Raw genomic sequence first — 20530 nt, 5'->3', positions numbered from 1 at the left:
TGCAGGTTGATGGCAGAGCAGCACATTCCATTATTTTACTTCTCTCTCACATCCTCCCCTCACAAGAGGTAGATTTTTATTTTCCAACAGATGTCCTTCTTGTTATAAAGTCAGTGCCACTCCTTAAATAACTATAGGGCTCACTAGCGTGGGTGAAAAAATTGTAGCGAACAGGGTTAGGCCACGTGTAGCTTGGGCTATCAAACTATTTCATACAGCAGAGAGCTCGGGATTACAACAGCACAACAGTGTGTATAGATGCACCTCCCAAAGAGAATCAGTATCATAGGAAGTCAGTATTCTAATGTTCTTGCTTAGAGACGTGGGGAATGTCTTTCAGTTTGTCTCCTACCTCTCTTACTGCTTCTTGTCTTTTTACCTCTTCTGTGCTGTTATAGTAGTTTTTGTGGGAAAGCTAAGTTGAAGTTAGTTTTACACTTCACATTGCTAACATTTTTGCTTTCCCTGGTAATGAACTCCCAAACTTTTGGCATGCTGCTATCTCCCACGCTTCATCCTTGAGGCTGGCTGCTTGTAAGCTCTGGAGGAACATACATAATGGTCAAGGCAGATTGGTGGAGAACAAGTGTTTAAAGTGGCTCTCTCCTAGTTTCTTGAACATCATCTTCAGATGTGGGAGGTTTGGCAACAGGAAGGAATTTTCAGTGTAATCTGGGTCCAGAGATGACTTCTTGGACGAACCATGGTATGTTAGCTGCAAATTGTAGAGAAGGAAACCTATTGTCAAAAGGAAGGCATTTCACCAGTCAAAATGGGCATGGGTTCACATCACAGGTCTAACTCTTTCCTTCAGCAATTCTGAAATGTCCTGCTCTATGAACGTGCTGTATTCTGTGAAACAGGAAGGTGTGCATTCGACCTGGTGGTCAGCATATTGTTTGCTGCCTTGGAGTAAGAGCATCAGCCAGATGTATGATTGTCTAAGAAGCACATTACTTGTTCCTTGCATTTAGCAAAATGGATTTTGCGGTAGTTTGGAAGCAGTTCAAAGTTGGCAAAAGTGATTTAGGGTGGAATTTTCAAAGTCACTCAATATTGACCTAACTCTGCTGCCATTGAAATCAATGGTAAAGCTCTTTGGCCTCATTGGAAGGAGAGTAAGGCTGAATGATTTAGAAAAGTCCACATTTCAGGTCCAGAAAAATTCTGCAGGGTGGGATTTAGCAGGTTAAAGGGATCTCTCAACCTCTGCTTTGGGTGTGTGGTGTCTCTCTCACTCCGCTCCCTCCTCTTTTTGATTAGTCAAAACTTTGTTTGCATGTTATGGTAGTGCCTACCAGGCCAAACTGAGATCAGGGCCCATTGTTTTTGTGGAATATACAAGTGTAAGAGAGATTCCCTGCCCTGAGGAGTTTACAATCTAAATAAACAAGACAAAGTATGGTGAGGCAGGATATAACATGCAGAGTGAAACTTGTCTGTCTGTCTTTTGCAGAGCGTCTGAGGTCAGATGATGGGCAGCCAATGGTACTGAAACTGAAGGACTGGCCTCCAGGGGAGGATTTTAGAGACATGATGCCTACAAGGTAAGTGAGCTGAAACAGCAGTATCTACAGGATCTTGTTACACTTGTGCTTATTTAGCAATATCGTTCTGTTGGTGTTGTCGCCCTTCTCCCGTACTCTCTGCTGTTTCTCTTTTTAGGTTTGAGGATTTGATGGAGAACCTCCCTCTCCCAGAATATACCAAGAGGGATGGCAGACTGAATCTGGCCTCTAGGCTCCCAAGTTACTTTGTACGGCCTGATCTGGGTCCAAAAATGTACAACGCATATGGTATGTGTGAAAAGGTCTGGAGATGGCCCTTTGTGGCTATTCTTTACCATGTTGCCTGTATCCTCTGATCTGTGTCCAGTGAACAACTGGAACATACAGAAGCTAGTGCAATGAACTGTCCTATAATAGATTGGCTTATATCATAGTGTTGGTTTTATAAGACACTTATGCCTTTAAATCTGCTTATTTTTCTCCATTAGATGCTATGTAAATGTTTGGCTCCTACTTTGTGTGGTGATGGTCCTTTAGAAATGTATATACATTTCTATTGCTAAATAAACAATTAGCATTAATATACGCAAGAATAAATTATATATGTAGCTTTGTATTTCATGACTGTTCATGCACTAGGAGGATTAGTTAAGCAGGTATATAAGTGTTTCCAGTATTGGGCTAGAACTGTATATTTATCAAACTTTTTTCTTAATGGCATAAAAATCATTGTCTCCCCAAAACAAAATGTCTTCAATGTTAATAATGAAAAGTTTAGACCTTCAGTACATTAAAGAAGTTATTGTGAACTTTTTTGTAGTGTCCAAAATGTTAAAGAATAGAATAAAGTTAGGCTTCTGATCCCATATTTAGACAGAGAATGGTGCGATTTTCAAAGCCACCTACATGATTTAGGAGCATAAGTCCCACTTTCTTCAATCTACAAACACTGATGGAGAAATATAGTCTGGTGCAGCGGTTCTCAACCTTTTTTTCCCCCCCGAGTACCACTCGGGGGGGGGGAGTGAGGGGGGACTTTCGGCGGTGGGGGGGTTTCGTGGCGGGGGGGACTTTTGGCAGCGGGGGGGTTACATGGGGGGAACAATGCCCTCTGCTGAAACTCTGCTGCCGTTTGCCCCTTTTCGGCAGCAGGGTTTCGTGGCGGGGGGGGACTTTTGGCGGTGGTGGGGTTTGGCGGCGGCGGTGGTGGGGGGTACTTTCGGCGGTGGATTCAGCGGCGCGGTACGGCTCGCGTACCACCCAGCCTTCTTCGAAGTACACCGGTTGAGAACCGCTGGTCTAGTGGAAGAACTTCATCTCTTTACTTATTGAAGTACAATATATTGGAAGTGGTGTTTGGTTGCAAATATAGCACTGGCTGCTCTCTTTTCAAACACAAAACTAACTTATCACAGTAAGTGTTAAGGAGGCTCTAGGCTTGTGGGGTTTTTTAGCATAGAAGAGCATTTTAAATGTAAAACTTCTGAGCAGAAGAAACCTCTAATCTGAAATCTGACTAACAAGTACAAAACATCCATTTTAGCAGTTTAGGACTATAAACTGGGAAGAGAGTAAAGAACTAGCAACACATAAATACAATCCGATTTTGAATTTTAAAACAATTACATTTTTTCTTTAAAAAGAGTGATAATTTTATCCACCCCAAAACTAAAGCTGGTTCTTCAAGCATAGCACATACCCCCAGTCTCATAAAGCAAGCATATGGAAGGAAAATACTGGCATAGCTTTAAAAATAAACTGCAAAGGTTTCGCTAAAAGTTAAACTTTGTAAGATAAATAAGGTGCAGTTTTTTTAATAGTCAGGATAACTAACCAATGGAAGGAATAACAAGTGTGCTAGGGTGATAGTGGATTTTCCATCGCTTGAAGTCTTTTTAAATCAAAATTGGATGTCTTCTAAAATTATATATTTTAGTACAGTCACAAGATATGGGCTTAAATATAGGAATTGCTGGATGAAATTCTACACCAGAGGCCAAACTTCTAGCTGTGAAACCTATAAACCACCTCCTTACAGTCTTGAGAAATCACAGTCGGACTGTTTTGTTTTGTTACCATAGTGACATGAAAAGTACCAAGTGTAAGGAAATTAAAACAGAGGATTACATTAATGCAGTTTTTTTCCAATCTTTGTTTATGGTGGTTGGTGTTACTCAGGCAGTGAAATCAACATGATCTGTAGGTTATATTTTTCGGTATTTTGAGAGAATTGTCTCAAATGTCTGCTTATATAGCACCCAAAGTGTTCCAGAAACTGTACAGACAGTAAGAAATCAGGGTTCCTTCCCCAAAGAGCTTACAATCTAATCAGGCCTTTGTGTTTAGAAGTTCTTGTATAATTATCATTAGAAGAGCTTCTCCAAGAAACTCATGTGCCCCTTCCAGTTTTAAAACCCACTGAGAAAAGATGTCTGTTAGCCTCCTGTCTAGAATCCTTAGCTGGCATTAATGCCCCATTATGCTAGATGCTGTACAGAGTAAGTCCAGGTCTGCATTATGGCCCAATATTGGTATAACTATGTTGCTCAATACCGACCTAACCTCCTGTGTAGATGGTGTTATGTTGAGGGGAGAGCTTCTCCTGTCAACATAGCTACCATCTCTTGGGGATCTTCTCCCGTCAGTGTAATAGCATCTTCACTGAAGTGCTAGAGCAGTGTAGCTGCACTGATGCAGTGTTTTATGTGAAGATAAGCCCTAAGAGAGTCCCTTCTCAGAGTTGACAATTTAAATAGATAGGATACATAGAGTAGTGCGGAGAAGATAAACAAGCAGAGTAACAGCATGATGGTCTGCAAACATCACATTGTCTCCAATAATTTAATTTTTCTTTTTTTTAATTTTTGGATAGGGTTTTGTTGGGAGGAGATTTCCTAAACAAAGATAAAGGAGGAAGAAGGAGACAGAGGAGGGGAGAGAAGAGAGGAAAAGAGGAAGGGAAATGCAAGTACCAGTAAAGCAGGAGAGGGATGATTTTTGCTATGAGTACTGCCAAAGCAAGTCTCTCAGCTATAGCTGGGAACAAATGACCTGTAGTTGCACAAAGCTGCAGAGTACAAATTCAGACTGCTGTCTTCAAAGAGTTAATTATCCATCTGATTAGGAGTTTGGTCTCTTCCTGTTTGTGCTGGTTTTGTACTAAACTTTTAACTAGATCTCGGTAAATTAGACATGAAAAAATTGCCATCACAGTATGAAAAATGAATTTTTCAGTTCTGTTACAAGCTAAGCATTGTTGCTGGGGTGATTGCAGAAACCAAAAGTAAGTCACATAATGGGAAGCACTCCCACCCTTCCAAAAGAGGATGTTTTGTAGGAATTAGTTCTTGCTTGTTTTACAAGGTTCGTCTTTTTATTCCCCTCTTTTTTTCATAGGGCTAATAACTGCAGAAGACAGGCGAGTTGGTACAACGAATCTGCACTTGGATGTGTCTGATGCTGTTAATGTCATGGTGTATGTTGGCATCCCCATTGGGGAAGGAGCCCATGATGATGGTAATGTTTTAGATAACTGTCTTTGGACATTTTGGGGTGTAAGAGGAGTTCTTCCATGGGTTAAAAAGGCATTGAAGTCTTTGCCAGCCATAATAAACTGCCTTGGCTGCTTGGACTATGTTTCAGTAGGCATTCAGGGGTATAGACAATGGTCATTAGTCATTAATGTTTTTTCCAGAACATTCCTATGAAAGTAATGGTGATGTTGTAATCAGATAGATCTAACTTTTTCTTGAGGGAGAAAAACAAAGATTACTGTAGTCTCAAACTAGAGATTTCTTATGACTGAGTTACTATACTTCCTTCCAATTAGCTATTGACTGGCATAAGGTCAAAGTTTGTTATGCAGACTTTTTTGCATGTTAAATTCTGGAGCTGTAAATTCATGTGCCTTCATTCAGTTTTTGTGTGAATCATCCTTTCAGAAGTGCTGAAAACAATTGATGAAGGAGATGCTGATGATGTGACAAAGCAGCGAATCCATGAAGGGAAAGAGAAGCCTGGAGCACTGTGGCACATCTATGCTGCCAAGGATGCTGAGAAGATCCGGGAACTTCTACGAAAGGTACGATGGTGATTGAAGGAGCATATGTCCTAACAAGGTCTTAAAAAAAATGTTATCAGTGGGGTGTTAAGATTCAAGGTGAGTCTGCTGCAGTTGATGCTCATTAGCACAAATATAGATGCACCTACAGAAATCCCAAATGTTTCCCCCTTCTGTGAATGTGGTTGAAAAGAATGTCATGTACAGCTGGTCATGTATTCAGTGACACACACTACTAGCGTGCTGCCTAGCTATGGTTGATGTTAGTAAATCTGTATGGGCACCATGTCACAGTTGGAGAAAACTGGGAATTAATTTACCCCCAAGCATGGAGGAAGTGTAAACTTTCACCCTGGGCTAAGACCTCAGAGGTGGTTGTGGAAGGGATACTTACTAGTACAGATGTCTTCACCTTAAAAGTATTTATGATTTGAGCTAATAGTGTCACATATTGAAGTAGCTTAAGATCATGTTTGGCCCCAGTATGTTGGTGCAAAGCACTTTATGAGAAGCAGCACCACTGAATTGCAATATCTTTGTATAAATATTTTTGTATCTTTGTATTAGGTTGGAGAAGAACAAGGCCAAGAAAATCCTCCAGATCATGATCCAATTCATGACCAAAGTTGGTACCTGGACCAGACCCTGCGTAAGCGTCTTTATGAGGAGTATGGAGTGCAAGGTTGGGCAATAGTGCAGTTCCTAGGAGATGCTGTGTTTATTCCTGCAGGTGCCCCACACCAGGTAAATGTCATGCTTTTTATAGACCATAAAGATGACAGCAAATGAATTTGGGACACTAAAACTCTGGTTCTTTGGATTTCTAATTGGGCTCCTGAAAGAAGGCTGCTGTCTTGAGCTCTGCAGTTCTAATAGTACAGTTCTACAGGAGTACATCACATTGAGCACAATATAAATAGCTAAATAAAATTGCATGGTACATTATGGGTGGGTGTGTAAAGTAATGTGATGAAATTAAGAAAGGAAACATTTAGGGTGAATGTTCAGAAAAAAAGTTTCTGGTACTGAGACCTCCTTAGGCCAGTGAACAGACTCCCAAGCAAGTAGTGTTAGCTCCATCACTTTGGACATCTAAATCTATCGTAGTTAAAAATACTAGAGCAGGGTTTCCCAAACTGGAGTACATGAGCTTGATGTCCGTCAATTCATGTCACAGTACTTTTTTAAGAAGGTGGTATGTGAACCAATAAATGTCACTAGATCAGCAGTTCTCAAACTGTGGTTCGCGTACCACTGGTGGTACACAGGCCACCTTCCAATGGTACGCATCCACCTGCTGCTGGGTGGCCCAGCTGTTCTGCCCCTCTTCACCCCCAGACACACAGTGGCTGGCCAGGAGCTGCTCCAGCACCAGCCACACCCATTCTGCTCCCCTCCCCTCCAGACACACAGCAGCTGGCCAGGAGCCACTTCAGCTCCGGCCCTGTCCCAAGCAGCGCAGCAGCTGCTCCCCCCTCCAGGCCCTGACCCTTCCCCTTGCCCCTATAGGTGGTGGCATTTTATGTTGGTGGTATGCAACGTGGTAGAGTTGGGGAACTGCTGCACTAGAGAATGTACAGTGGAGAAAGAGGCTGGCTGGGATCTAGTAGGGTTTTTGCATCTCTAACTTATGACACAATTCTGTGAATTGTCATGCACAAAACTGGAATGTTTCAATCTCCTTCTGGTAGATGTGTGTGCAGGAACCTATTGTACGTGGAATTCATTTGCATTAATTCTGTTTTGGGTCAATCAGTCTTGTGGTGTGTCTAACACTACTACATTTTTCAGGTTCATAATCTGTACAGTTGCATTAAAGTGGCAGAAGATTTTGTATCTCCAGAACACGTAAAACACTGCTTCCGCCTGACCCAAGAGTTCAGGCACCTGTCTAACACTCACACAAACCATGAGGATAAACTGCAGGTAACTATCAGTCCATCCTGTGGGAATAATCTCTGGGTAGATCCTATGTGTTGGAAGTTTTGAAGCACTTATGAACATGCACATGGCTCATGAATCAGGAAAAATAAATATTTTACAACTTCACAGCTTTTAATTTGATAGATGGAGTCCATATTTTTGTCAAAAATCTACTTAGATAACTAAATCACAGGATGTAAAGTAGTAATACTAACCTTGAGTTACTTTCCAGGGACAGCTCACACTTTCAAGCCTTGCATATTGTGTGGCTCATAAACGATTAAATATTGGTGAGCGGAAGTGGCAGAAGACAAACTACCTATTAAATCTCCTAAACATTGCTGCAAGAAGGATTTGTTTCATCACAAGCAAAGACTGTTCTATTTAAGTTTTAAGTCATTTTAAAAAGCATTATAGTCTCCAGTATCTGACACTGAAATACAGCATCATAGTAACAACACTAGTTAAGACTGAGATGGCACATGCATTGTAACCCCGTATCTTCAGGCATAGATAGGCTTTGCCAAAAAAGATCTTGGTTGGCATTCCTCACCATTCTTTGCTTAAAGGTGAATTTCTTTGCATTTGGAAGATAATCCATTTGTTTAGCTTGCTTATAATCCTGAATGAGGAATTTTGTTTACTTCAAAAAAAAATATGAATTTAAAATAGTTCCTAACAACTAGGTATTGTGCACGGGGCAGGTGTCACACATCATGCACCAGGCAGCAAGTCTAATCAATCCCCACGCAGAGAGAGTGCTGTGAGGAGACCAAATATCCTTTCTAGATATCACAAGAAACCGCAAAAGGTCTAAAAAGAAGTAGGTCTTTTACTTGAGATGATTATTTATAGTGTGCTTTTTTTGTATTCATCCTCATTATGTGTTTTTAAAAAGCTTGCAAAGATGACTATTTGAAAAAGTTAAGTCAGATGTTTTGCCCTTCTCTGGTATCTTTTCATCCAAGGATATGTGAATTTAAGACATTAATTAAGCCTCTCAAACATCTCCAATGAGAAACATACCAGTTTTACAAATAAGTTGCGTGGTGAATCAGTGGTAGTCAAGGAATAGAACTCAGAAGTCCTGACTCTCAGTACGCTGTTCTAACCACTAGACTACATTATTCTTCATATATAATGCAGATGCGTAAGCACATCTTTAGATGAGTAAGTTGACTCATAATTAGTGGAAATAGAAAAGCTTAGTAGCTGCATTCCTTAAAACTGGTCTCTTTACTGGTCAGAATGGGCCTCACATTGTCTATCTCTGAAAAGCCAAGAAGGAATTGGAGTGTGAGTAGCTGTTGGTTTATGATTTTTCCTTTGTGGCAGCAATGGGTGATTTTCATGAATTTATATAAAGAGCTTGAAAAATGAATTAAGCACATAATCAAAACTAAATCTGTCAGCTAGAGCGGGAACCAAAGATACAATGCATATGCTTCATAATGCAGTTATAGAAACTTAATAATTGGGTGATTAGCCAGGAAACGGGGACTAGGAATTAAACTATCCTGAGGCTTAAGAGTTGATAGTTTGTCTGTTCATTGTTGCTCTCCTATTCTGAGTTGTATAACTTGCCTGATTCAGTGGTGAAGTGAACTCTGCAATTAGAAATTAAAATCAATGTATTACAAATGGAAAAAAGAGGAAATAGATAGCAGTCAATATAAATTAGAATTTAGGAAGGGTAAAGCTTGTTAAGGGAAGCTAAAGGGATCAGGAAAAAATCCGTAGATGGTGGACTAAGAACAATAAAGAAAGGAGTTTAAGTATATTAGGAACACAAGAAACCCTAGAAATGATATAGGTCCGTGTAGCAGGTTCGCACAGGCCCCCCTGCTGCTCAGGTCCTCTGCCCCACAAACCACGTGCAGATCACAGCTTCGTGCTCCCACTAGTGCTCTTTATTCACAGGCTTTTCCTATCACCAACTATTTACAAATACAGTCCCGGCTCAGGGGCCACCCAGTCGCAGCCCCTAACTTAGGGCAGCTGCCCTCCAACTGAGGCTTCTCCCTCCCAGGCTGACCACTCGCCTCTTCTTTCCTCCAACTGGCCCTGCTACCTCCCTGCTGTGAGTCTCTGGTGAGCCCCCCTTGAGCTCCTTCCTGTGAGCCTTTCTAGGGCCAGTCTGATGAGTGCAGCAGCTGCTCCCTATTAGCCCAGTCTCCACAGGCTCGCTCAGCTGGCTCCACTCCGCCCTTTGATTAGAGTTCCAGGGGCAAAGGGCTGGCTTAGCCTTCAGTTCTCAGCCAAGACCCTGTCACACAGTCCAGTACTAGATGGAAATGGTAAAATTGTTAACACAAGCAAGACAGAAGTGTTCAATAATTTCTGTTCCATTTTTTGAAAGAAGCAGGATGATGTGTTTTCCAAACAATTAGTAAATCAGGATGATGATAAACATCTAATAGGGATAAACAGTTTTTAAAATCAGCAGACCTGACAAACTTGCACACACAAGTCCTCCAAGAGTTGGCTGAGACCACCAGTGTTAATTTGAATAAATCTTGGCATACTGGGGAAATTTCAGAAGACTGGAAGAGTGTTGTGCCAGTATTCAAAAAGGGCCAGTGGGATAACCCAGGTAACCATAGGCACGTTAGCTTGACATTAACCCTGACAAAATGATGAAGAAGCTGTTATAGAAGTTAATCAATAAAGAATTAAAAAATGAGAACAACATGCTAGTCAACACCGTTTTATGGAAAATAGGTTTTGTCAAACCCCGTTTCATTTTTTGATGAGATTACAAGTTTGGTGGATAAAGGAGGTGACTGTAGATGTAAAATACTTTTGAGGTATTTGACTTAATACTGCATTGTGTTCTCATTTAAAAACATTAGCACTACACAATATCAATAAAGCACATGTTAAATGGATTAAGAACTTGGAATTGTCTGACATATCTCAAAAAGTATTTGTCAATGGGAAGTCGTCATCAAATGGGAATGTTCTATTGTGGTGTCTTAGAGATTGGTGCTAGGCCCCAAGCTATTCAATGCTTTTTCTTCAATGACCTGAAGTAAATACAAAATCATTGGTGATTTAAAAAAAAAAAAAAAAAAATTATATATATTGCGGAGGACACAAAGATTAGAGGGGTAGTAAATAATGATGAAGACCAAGGTAGTCATGCAGAACAATCTGTATCGCTTGGTAAAGTGGGCCCTTTCAATTAGAATGCATTTTAATACACCCAAATACCAAGTTATACATCTAAGAACAATTGCAGGTCATACCTACAGAATTGGAGGCGGGGCGGGGGGGGACGACTGTATCCTAGAAAGCAGTGACTCTGAAAAGGAGCTAGGAATCCTAGTGAAAATGCAGCTCAACTAGGACTCCTAGGTACTACCGTAATGCAAATACATTATCATTTGAGCTCCTGGAATGATGCTGTGGCAAAGAGGGCTAATGAGATCCTTTGATCTCTAAGAAGTAGTGAGTAGGACCAAGGAGGTGACTTTTTGCTCTGGATATAGCATTGCTGAAACCCATACTGGAATACTGCATCTATTCTTATGTCCCTATTTTAAAAAGGATGTTGAAAAATTAGGATGTGGAAAAGAACCACAAAAATGATTTGAGGACTAGAGAAAATGCCTTACTGTGAGAGACTTAAGCTAATTTGTGTATCTTATCAAATAGATCAGGGGTGGGGAACCTCCGGCCCGCGGGCCGGAGAAATAATTTGATCCGGCCCACGTCGGGCTTCGTAAGGCCCACGAAAACATTCGCTCTGGCCTTTGCGGTGGCGTTCCGTGTGGGCGGGAAGTGCGCACCGCCGAAACCCTGCCGCCGTCTGCCCATTTTCGGCGGTGGGGGGAGTTCGGCGGCGGTTACTGGCCCACAGAACTCCGCGACCGCCGTAAAACTGCGCCGCCGAAAAGGCGGAAATGGCGGCGGCATTTCGGCGGCAGACACCGCCCCACACGGAACTGTGCCGCCGCCGAATTCGTCCCCTGCCACCGAATCCCCCCCCCCCCCGCCGCCAGGACCACCATCAGGCCCTTGACAGCAAAAAGGTTCCCCACCCCTGAAATAGATTGAGAGATGACTTGATGACAGGTTATAAAGGAGGGAAATACTGAGTACTTTAATCTAGTCAAGAAGTGCATAACAAAGAACAATGGCTGGAAACTGACACCAGACAAAAATGTATGCCTAATTTCTAATCTGAATTTAAAAGTGAGGGTGATTTAACCATTGACACAAACTACCAAGTACAGTGGTGAATTCTCCATCTGTTGATGTCTTTGAATCAAGACTGGATGTCTTTCTGGAAGAGATGCTTTAATCAAAACATAGCACTCTGTATGGGAAGTATTGGGTGAAATCTATGTATCTGTGATATACAGGTCAGACTAAATGATTTAATAGTCCATTCTGGCCTTAGTCTGTGAATCGATGAATAATTGACTCATGATCACGTACAACCTTATTTGGGTAATAGTTTAATAAGATTTAATATTTTGCCTGATCTCTAGTGGTCTTGCTAGGAGGAACTTAAAATATAAAAATAGCCAATTAATCCTGGGTGACCATAAAGTGGCTAAATAACAGAACAATGCAATTTGTTTAATATTAAACTTTTCATGGAGTCTGAGTCTGACATTTATATAATAATGCTGTTTGAAACTTTGTCAAACAGTGATAGTAAATAAATTCAGCATTTTTGGTGTGATTCATTCTGACGTCTTCATGTGAGCATTTTCCATCTATTATATATTCAACCTCCAAAGTCTAGTAAATGACTGTTTATAGAACAATAGGAGTCACGTGGGTTTAGTGTGTGGATGCTAGATGGGGTTGCTGGTCTGTGATGTGTAGGAGGCCAGACTAGAGGATCTAGTGGTCCCTTCTGTCCTTAACCTCTGACTTCTTGTTAGAGTAAAAATGCTGCTCATTATGCCAGGTTTAATAGTTTGTACTGATTTTTGTTTCTGTTACTTGCAGGTGAAGAACATTATCTACCATGCAGTAAAAGATGCTGTTGGCACATTGAAGGCTCATGAATCCAAATTGGCTAGGTCTTAGGAGTTGCTAATTCTAAATGCCCCTGTGAAGTAGGTCTTTTCTCACAGTACATCCAGGGACTGCACATGACTGTCTCTGCTGGAGCAGAGGCCTCTCACTAAGAGCTGGTGTGGTCAGTATTACATACACTCTTCAGCCACTGTTTTCTATGCTGCCTCAATATTGAAGGTCTGATGGAAGATCGCACTGTTACATAAAGAATTCCTTATTCAAATGAAAGGTGCCGTGTCCCTTTCTTGTGGCCTTTTGCGAATTGGAATTGCCTGGAAACCATGTGGTATTCCTCCATATTATAAGTAGAAGTGGTATAAGAGTCTGGACATTTTTTCCTCATGCCTAGTTAGTCACCAAGAAGTTATAAGGAATGTGCTAGAGGTGGGGTATCCTATTGCAGACTTACGTAGATAGCTGCTGAATGAGTGTGACCAACAGTAGCCCAATCACATACACATTAATCCTCCCTAGTGCGATACAAGACAAGGAAAAGGGATAAAGCTGTTCTTCACACTCCCCTTTTTGTAGCCATTTCTCTATACACTGTAGAATTACAGATATACAGGGAGAACCCACTGCTTTCCCAGGAGGCTCCAGGAGTAGGAGAATTGTGTATTTAGTGAAAACTAGGTTTGTAGTGAAACAGTTAATATTTCATGAAAGTAGATATTTTTAGTATTTTTGAAATATCACAACTGTTACTGGATTTACAAGGAAAGGCACATTACATTTAGTCTTCCTTTCAATAAAATCAAGAAATGATTTATAGAAATCGGTCTAAAATAGCACAAAATCAGCCAAAGGAGAGCGAATAGAAACTGACTCCCCACTCCCTCCAGATTCCATAAAGTGAGAAGTAAAACAGGAAAGGTATTTTGTCCTGATGTGGAGATGTTGTGCATCTCCCCCTGCAGTGGTAGCTCCAGGCAATAGTTCATCAATTACCAGTGGTAGCTCGGAATGTCTGTCATTTCCCAAAACTAAAAGAAAATTAATTTTCAATATTGACTTTGTCCAGAAATATTTTCAGTAAACTTCAGCTTGATAGAACTGTATCCAGAATTAACTAAATGTCAGCATTGAAGCGATGATTTTATTGTTCGGGTCCATGGAGAAATGTATCTACCTTATGCCCAGCTGTACTGTAGTGCCACCTGCCGGCCTGTTAATATGTTCACTTTTTAAAATAAAAGTCATTTACTGTACCAGTGGTCCCTATCGCTTCCTGCCAGTCTTGGCTATCTTGGCCTCCACACCGATTAAACCACACACAGCATGGCTCCAAGCGCCATTTTATGCAAGGGGGAGGAGGGGGCAGCACAGGGGACAGTCCTCCATGTTGCCAGTTGGGCTCACTATTGCACCTGCATGCTGCACCGCCTATGCCAGGCTCAGGGCCTGTGTGCTCCAGTTGACTCAGATTCCAGCGGAAGGGCTGGTTATAGCCCAGATGCAGCCTGGGCTTCGGTTCCCTCCCCTACAGTGAAAGAGGTGGGGTAGGGCAGGGTAAGCTGCTTCCCCATGGGAAGAGGGTAGGGTCCACCACTGCGATGGGCCTGAGTAGGTGTGAGGTTGCCACTGCACAGGGCAAAGGGGGATGCTCTTAAGTCATGGGTTCACAGGGTGGAGCCATTACCAGGCAGACAGCTCCAAAGAGACACAGTGACTAGATGGGCTGTGGGCAGTGCTTGTGACCACGAAGTTTGTCCTGCCTTTAGCTCCACCCTGTGTCTGCCTCTCCCAGGTCCTGCCCTCCCCCCTCAGGCCAAATGGCTACTGCTCCCCCTTCTCCCCTTCAAGCTGGGTGACTGCCCCATTTCCTTCTTTCCACTGCCCACCCCTCCTGCCTCCATGTTCAACCTCTACAGCCCCCTGGCTCACCCTCACAGAAGGATGTGGGTCATCACTTCCATGAAAAGTGCCACGGTCCTGGTCTGGGAGATGATGGCAGAAGCATTGCTTCTCTCTGCGCTGCTTGCTGTATTTCAGGTAGGTGAATGGTAGTGAGTGCCTCATCTCTGAGCTGTCTGCCTCCTCTACAGATCCTTCCCCTCACAGCTGCTGTGTAACAGCTGCTTCAATTGAGGGTAATGGTTAGAACATTTAAGATCATGGCCAGAAAGTGTCAAATCCTTTAGCGTTCCTTGCTTGGCTCATCACTCTGAAAGGGACAACTGGCTAGGCAGGGTGGCCTGGTCTCTGGGTGATTCCAACATCTCTTATTTAATTTTTCAAATAAGAAACCGGTCTTTGACTGGCTGTAAGTAACAAAATACTTACCAGTTCCCCCGCAAGTGACATGTTCTTGTAACCATTAGACTGGTCTTAAGTAGCTGAGATGTCATTCCCCAAACCAAAGTTTTATTCCTGAATAAGCTGACAACCCCAACCCCACTTCCATTTTGTAAATAGCTCTTGAATATGGAATTAAGTTTTGACTGGTTACACATGACAAAATACTTTGTGGGTCCTTTGTGACCTGTACCTGCAGCTGTTATAAAGCAATTAGGACATGCCGCTCCCAAACCCAAAGTTTCATTCTCTCTTTGAATGATTGCTCATATCCATTCCAATATAGGTGAGTGCACGCCTCATGCACTGGTTCCCGGAACTTTTTTGCCCCTAGCAAGCCCCATAGGGTCGGCTCAGGCGCCTCCTGGAGTACCACGCTCATGCCGTGGTACGTAGGGCGCTGCCGACCCTGTGGGCCCCCAGTTCCTTCTTTCCGCCCATTGACGGTAGCTGGAACGTCTGCCTCTTACTTTCTAAGCAAGCAGCAATCCCTGTAGTTCTCTAGTGTTAGTGGTTAGAGTTTGTTGTTTGGTTAAGTACGGAGTGGCTCACTGGGGAGGGCCAGGAGAGACCGCAAGTCCTGTCGGCACCAGTCCCATAGCTCTTCCCTGGACGATGCAGCCGCCAGGGATAGGAGAGCTCCGCTCCCTGATTTTAAAGCTCATCAAGAGCTTCTTAAGAGGGTGGCGGACAATTTAAATTTGGAGTTAAAAGAGCTCTCCGAAGAGGAGAACCCCCTCTTCGGGGTCTCAGGACCTGCCTTTTGACTGTGCTGGCCTCTTTTCAGATCACACAGATGAGAAACTACACGCCCTGAAGGACTCCAGGACCACACTGAAGTCACTGGGGCTGTATACAGCGCAAGGCACCAGGCGCAGCCACGTCCCCAGTGTCCGCCCCAACAGGCACCAAGACCGCCTTCCCGACCCCCTCAACCCAGGAGGGGTTCGGGATAGATATAGGGCTCCCAACCACCGGGACCACCAAGGCCCCTCGGGGGATCTACAGCAACCACCCTCTAAGGGCAACAACAAAAAGCAATTTTGATGGGACGCCCGAGGGTGGCACCTCCCCAGTCCCCCTGGATCAAAACCTTCCCTTCCTGAACAGACTGAGACCATACCTTGCCGAGTGGCAGAGCATTACCTCAGACCACTGGGTCCTGAGTGTAGTGCGCAGAGGTTATGCCCTGCAACTCTCGGCCTTCCCCCCAGACACTCCCCCTTCCCTGTCCCTCTTCAGGGACCCCCGCTCACAAGTATCTCCTCATCCAGAAGGTGAATTCTCTTCTCCTACTCGGAGCGGTGGAAGAGGTTCCTCTTCAGGAAAGAGGAAAGGTGTTCTACTGTTATTTCCTAATCCCCAAGGCAAAGGGTGGCCTGAGGCCCATTTTGGACCTCCAACATCTGAACAGGTTCATCAGGCGTCTAAAATTCCATATGGTCTCTCTAGCCTCTATCATTCCTGCTCTCGATCCAGGGGACTGGTATGCTGCCCTCGACCTAAAGGACGTGTACTTTCACATTACTATCCTCCCCAGTCACAGAAGGTTCCTCCGATTTGTGGTAACTGGCTGCCACTACCAGTTTTCGGCACTGCCGTTTGGCCTTTCATCTGCCCCAAGGGTTTTTTACAAAATGAATGGCGGTGGTGGCGGCCCACCTACGCTGCAGAGGGATCCAACTGGACCTGGACGACTGACTGATCCGGGGCAAGTCCAGGGCCCATGTGAGGAATAGCCTGGCACTCACCTGCGTGATATGCACCAGGATGGGGCTGCTCATCAATGAGCAGAAGTCCACGCTCACCCCGGTGCAGCACATAGAATTCATCGGGGCCACCCTAGACACCATCCAGGCCAGAGCCTTCCTTCTATGACCTCACTTCGAGGCAATGACCGCCATAATCACAGATCTCCACAGGTCCCCCACGATGACAGCCAGGCACTGCCTTCAGCTGTTGGGACATATGGCGGCTTGCACATATGTTGTAAGGCTAGCCCGACTCAAGCTCAGGCCTCTCCAGGGCTGGCTGGCCTCGGTATACGCACCAGCCAGGCACTCACTAAGCCGAATGGTCACTGTCCCCACTCAAGTTCTGGCCTCCCTGGATTGGTGGACGGATCCAGGGGAGGTATTGAGGGGTGTCCCCTTCAGAGAACTCACGCCCTCGATAACTCTGATCATGGATGCCTCGGATGTGGGTTGGGGGGGCCCACATCAGCAGCGACCTCAGCACCCAGGGGCTTTGGTCAGTGCAGGAGCAGGCTCTCCACATCAATGTTCAGGAGCTCAGGGCAGTTCATCTGGATGCAAAGTCTTCCTCAGATTCCTGAGGGGCAGGATGGTGCAAGTCCTGACGGCCAACACGGCGGCCATGTTTTATATCAACAGGCGGGGCGGGCGTGCTCCTCGGCCCTTTGCCAGGAGGCTATTCAACTTTGGGACCTTGAGGTGAGGCACAACTTCCACTTATCTGCCTCTCCCCTCCCGGGGGGGGGTCAGGAACAACGCGGTGGACCGCCTCAGCAGGTCGTTTCTACCCCGCCACGACTGGTCTCTACACCCAGAGGTGGTGACTTCCATTTTCCGCAAGTGGGGTGTTCCCCAACTGGACCTGTTCGCGTCGTCCTGGAACAAAAAGTGCCTGCGGTTCTGCTCGCTCCGGGGCTGTGAGCTGGGCTCCATTTCTGATGCGTTCCTTATAGACTGGACGGGGACCATGATGTACGCGTTTCTCTCCATTCTGCTGCTGCCCAAGGTCCTCTTGAAGCTCAAGAGGGACAAAGCGGACATCATTCTGGTCGCCCCAGCATGCCCAAGACAGCATTGGTTCAGCGTCATGCTGGACCTGTCCATTGTCACGCCGATTCCACTCCTGAGGCGCTACGACCTGCTCTCACAGGACTAGGGACGCATGCTGCACCTGGACCTGGACTCCCTCCACCTGACAGCATGGAGACTCTGTGGCTGACGGCGGGAGAGAGAGCCTGCTCGGTGCAGGTCCAACAGGTTCTGCTGGGTAGCAGAAAACCTTCCACTCAGGTGGTGTACTGAGCAAGGTGGAAGCACTTTACCTGTTGGGCGGAGGCCCGGGGTATCCCACCGAGCCGTTCGCCCATACAGGTGATATTGGAGTACCTGCGCCACCTGAAGCTGCAGGGCTTGGCCCTGACCTCCCTGAGGGTGCATCTGGTGGCCATCTCAGCTTTCCACCACCCGTTGGAGGGGAGGTCGCTGTTCTCGCACCTGACGTCTCTCAGGTTCCTCAAAGGGATGGAGAGGCTGTATTCCCAGGTCCGTGACCCAGTGCCTCCCTGGGATTTGAACCTGGTCCTCACCACGTTGACAGGACCCCCCCCCCCCCCTTAGAGCCCATGGCTACATGCCCGCTGCTTGTCCTCTCATGGAAGGTAGCCTTCCTGGTTGCCATTACATAGGCTAGGAGGGTCTCTGAGATTAGGGCCTTGACCTCGGAGCCCCCCATACCGTCTTCTACAAAGACAAGGTGCGACTGAGACCCCACCTGTCCTTCCTGCCTAAGGTGGTGTCCCAGGTTCATTATAACCAGGATATCTTCCTCCCTGTGTTCTTTCCTAAACCGCACGGTTCGGAGGGGGAGCGGAGATGGCACTCGCTGGACGTCAGATGAGCCCTGGCCTACTACATAGAGCGGACCAGGCCATTCCGGAAGTCAACGCAGCTGTTCATGGCAGTGGCGGACTGGATGAAGGGTTCACCTGTCTCCACCCAGCTCATCTCCACCTGGCTCACCGCCTGCATTAGGACCTGCTACGAGCAGGCGAAGGTACCGCTTCCGAGAGCTGTGACGGCACACTCAACCAGAGCCCAGGTCTCATCTGCGGCTTTCCTGAGAGGAGTGCCCCTGCAGGACATCTGCAGAGCAGGGACCTGGTCGTCGGTCCACACCTTTACGTCCCACTATGCCATCGTGCAGCAGGCGAGAGAGGACACAGGAGTTGGCAGAGCAGTACTGGCGAGAGCAGCTCAACGCTGACTCCTACCCACCTCCAAGGTATGGCTATTTAATCACCTATATTGGAATGGATATGAGCAATCACTCGAAGTAGAAAACAGGGTTACTTACCAGTAACTGTTGTTCTTCGAGATGTGTTGCTCATATCCATTCCACACCCACCCTCCGTCCCCACTGTCGGAGTCGGCAGAAAGAAGGGAATGGGGGCCCGCGGGGTCGGCGGCACCCTATGTACCACGGCATGAGTGCGGTACTCCAGGGGGCGCCTGAGCCGACCCTACGGGGCTTGCTAGGGACAAAAAAGTTCTGGGAACCAGTGCACGGGGCGCGCACTCACCTATTGGAATGGATATGAGCAACACATCTCGAAGCACAACAGTTACTGGTAAGTAACCCTGTTTTTCTGAGCTAAACTTCTCCAAATATTGTATCCCTGCTTCTATTTTTGTATTTTAGTAAATGTAAACTATGCATGTAAATTTCAACCAATATTTGTATAAAGCCAGTTCTAATGTTTTCACAGAAATTTATGGATAACTACAAATTAAGAAGTCTATAGGCCCACTGGTTTGTTTTTAGACAAATTAAGAACAGGAAAAATGGGTACATTTATCCATTTGCTTGTGATGCAAATATACACATGTATGTAGTTAGCTTTATCAACTAACCACACACTCTCATCAAAAATAAAACTGGGTTTGTATGACAATCTCTTTTCCATGATCATGTTGACTGACATTAATTATTATCCCATTTTTGATTGACTTTTGTTTTGCCCAGGATTGATTTCAGGCTCTATTAATAGATTCCAAGACAAGAAGGGACCACTGTGATCAAGTGTGGCCTCCTGTATAACACAGGCCATAGAACATCCCCAAAATAATTTCTAGAGTAGATATTTTAGAAAAACATCCAATCTTGATTTTAAAATTGCCAAGATGGACACTCCATCATTTGCCTTGGTAAATTGTTCCATTGATTAATTACCCTCAGTATTAAAAATTTGTCTTATTTCCAGTCTGAATTTGGATAGCTTCAGCTTTCAGCCATTTAATAGTATTAAATCTTTCTCTGCTAGAATGAAGAACCCTTCATCAATGTTTTGTTCCCCATGTAGGTACTTCTAAACTGCAATCAAGTCACCCCTTAACCTTCTCTTTGTTAAGCTAAATATATAGCCTCTATAAGGCATGTTTTCCAATTCTTTAGTTGTTCTTGTGGCCCTTCTGTGAACCCCCTCCAGTTTATCAATATCCTTCTTGAATTGTGGGCACCAGAACTAAGCACAGTATTCTAGCAGTAGTCACATCAGTGCCAAATCCAGAGGGAAAATAATCTCTCTACTCCTACTAGAGATTCAAATGTATGTATCCAAGGATCACAGTAACCAATTTGGCCACAGTGTCATACTGGGAGCTGGGGTTCAACTGATTACCCACTATGACCCCCTCTTACTCCCATATCATTTTTAGAGTCACTGCTTCCAAGGATACAGTCTTCCATCCTGTAAGTACAGCCTTCATTCTTTGTTCGTAAGTATACATTTACATTTAGCTGTATTAAAACACAGGAGGTCAGGTTTGTCTGTGCTCAGGTGGATATCCTAAGTCTCTGCGGATACAGCAATGTTGATGTAACTGTTTTTATCATGCCAGCTCAAATCCCAGTAGCGTAAATCTGTTTGGCTGGGCTGGGATGCTCGCACCCAGAT

At 44.7% G+C, this 20530-nt stretch overlaps 1 protein-coding gene across 3 annotated transcripts in view; it reads left to right on the top strand.

Annotated features, from left to right (window-relative positions):
* KDM3B (lysine demethylase 3B) overlaps positions 1-13736 on the top strand; it is a 94243-nt gene extending 80507 nt beyond the window's left edge. For all 3 annotated transcript variants that reach the window (XM_067534754.1, XM_067534746.1, XM_067534737.1), the window contains 7 exons: positions 1457-1547; positions 1666-1796; positions 4905-5024; positions 5450-5589; positions 6136-6312; positions 7360-7494; positions 12457-13736. In XM_067534754.1, the coding sequence (XP_067390855.1) occupies positions 1457-1547; positions 1666-1796; positions 4905-5024; positions 5450-5589; positions 6136-6312; positions 7360-7494; positions 12457-12537 (875 nt within the window). In that variant the 3' untranslated portion in view covers positions 12538-13736. The remainder of the gene's footprint in view (positions 1-1456; positions 1548-1665; positions 1797-4904; positions 5025-5449; positions 5590-6135; positions 6313-7359; positions 7495-12456) is intronic.
* Positions 13737-20530: the final 6794 nt, after the last annotated feature.

This window comes from Emydura macquarii, unplaced genomic scaffold (assembly GCF_026122565.2).
Source record: "Emydura macquarii macquarii isolate MOO-44397 ecotype Brisbane River unplaced genomic scaffold, CSIRO-AGI_Emac_v2 contig_378, whole genome shotgun sequence".
NCBI classification, from domain to species: domain Eukaryota; kingdom Metazoa; phylum Chordata; order Testudines; family Chelidae; genus Emydura; species Emydura macquarii.
The sequence above is the reverse complement of the archived record's forward strand: the minus strand, read 5'-3'. Positions and strand labels throughout refer to the sequence as shown.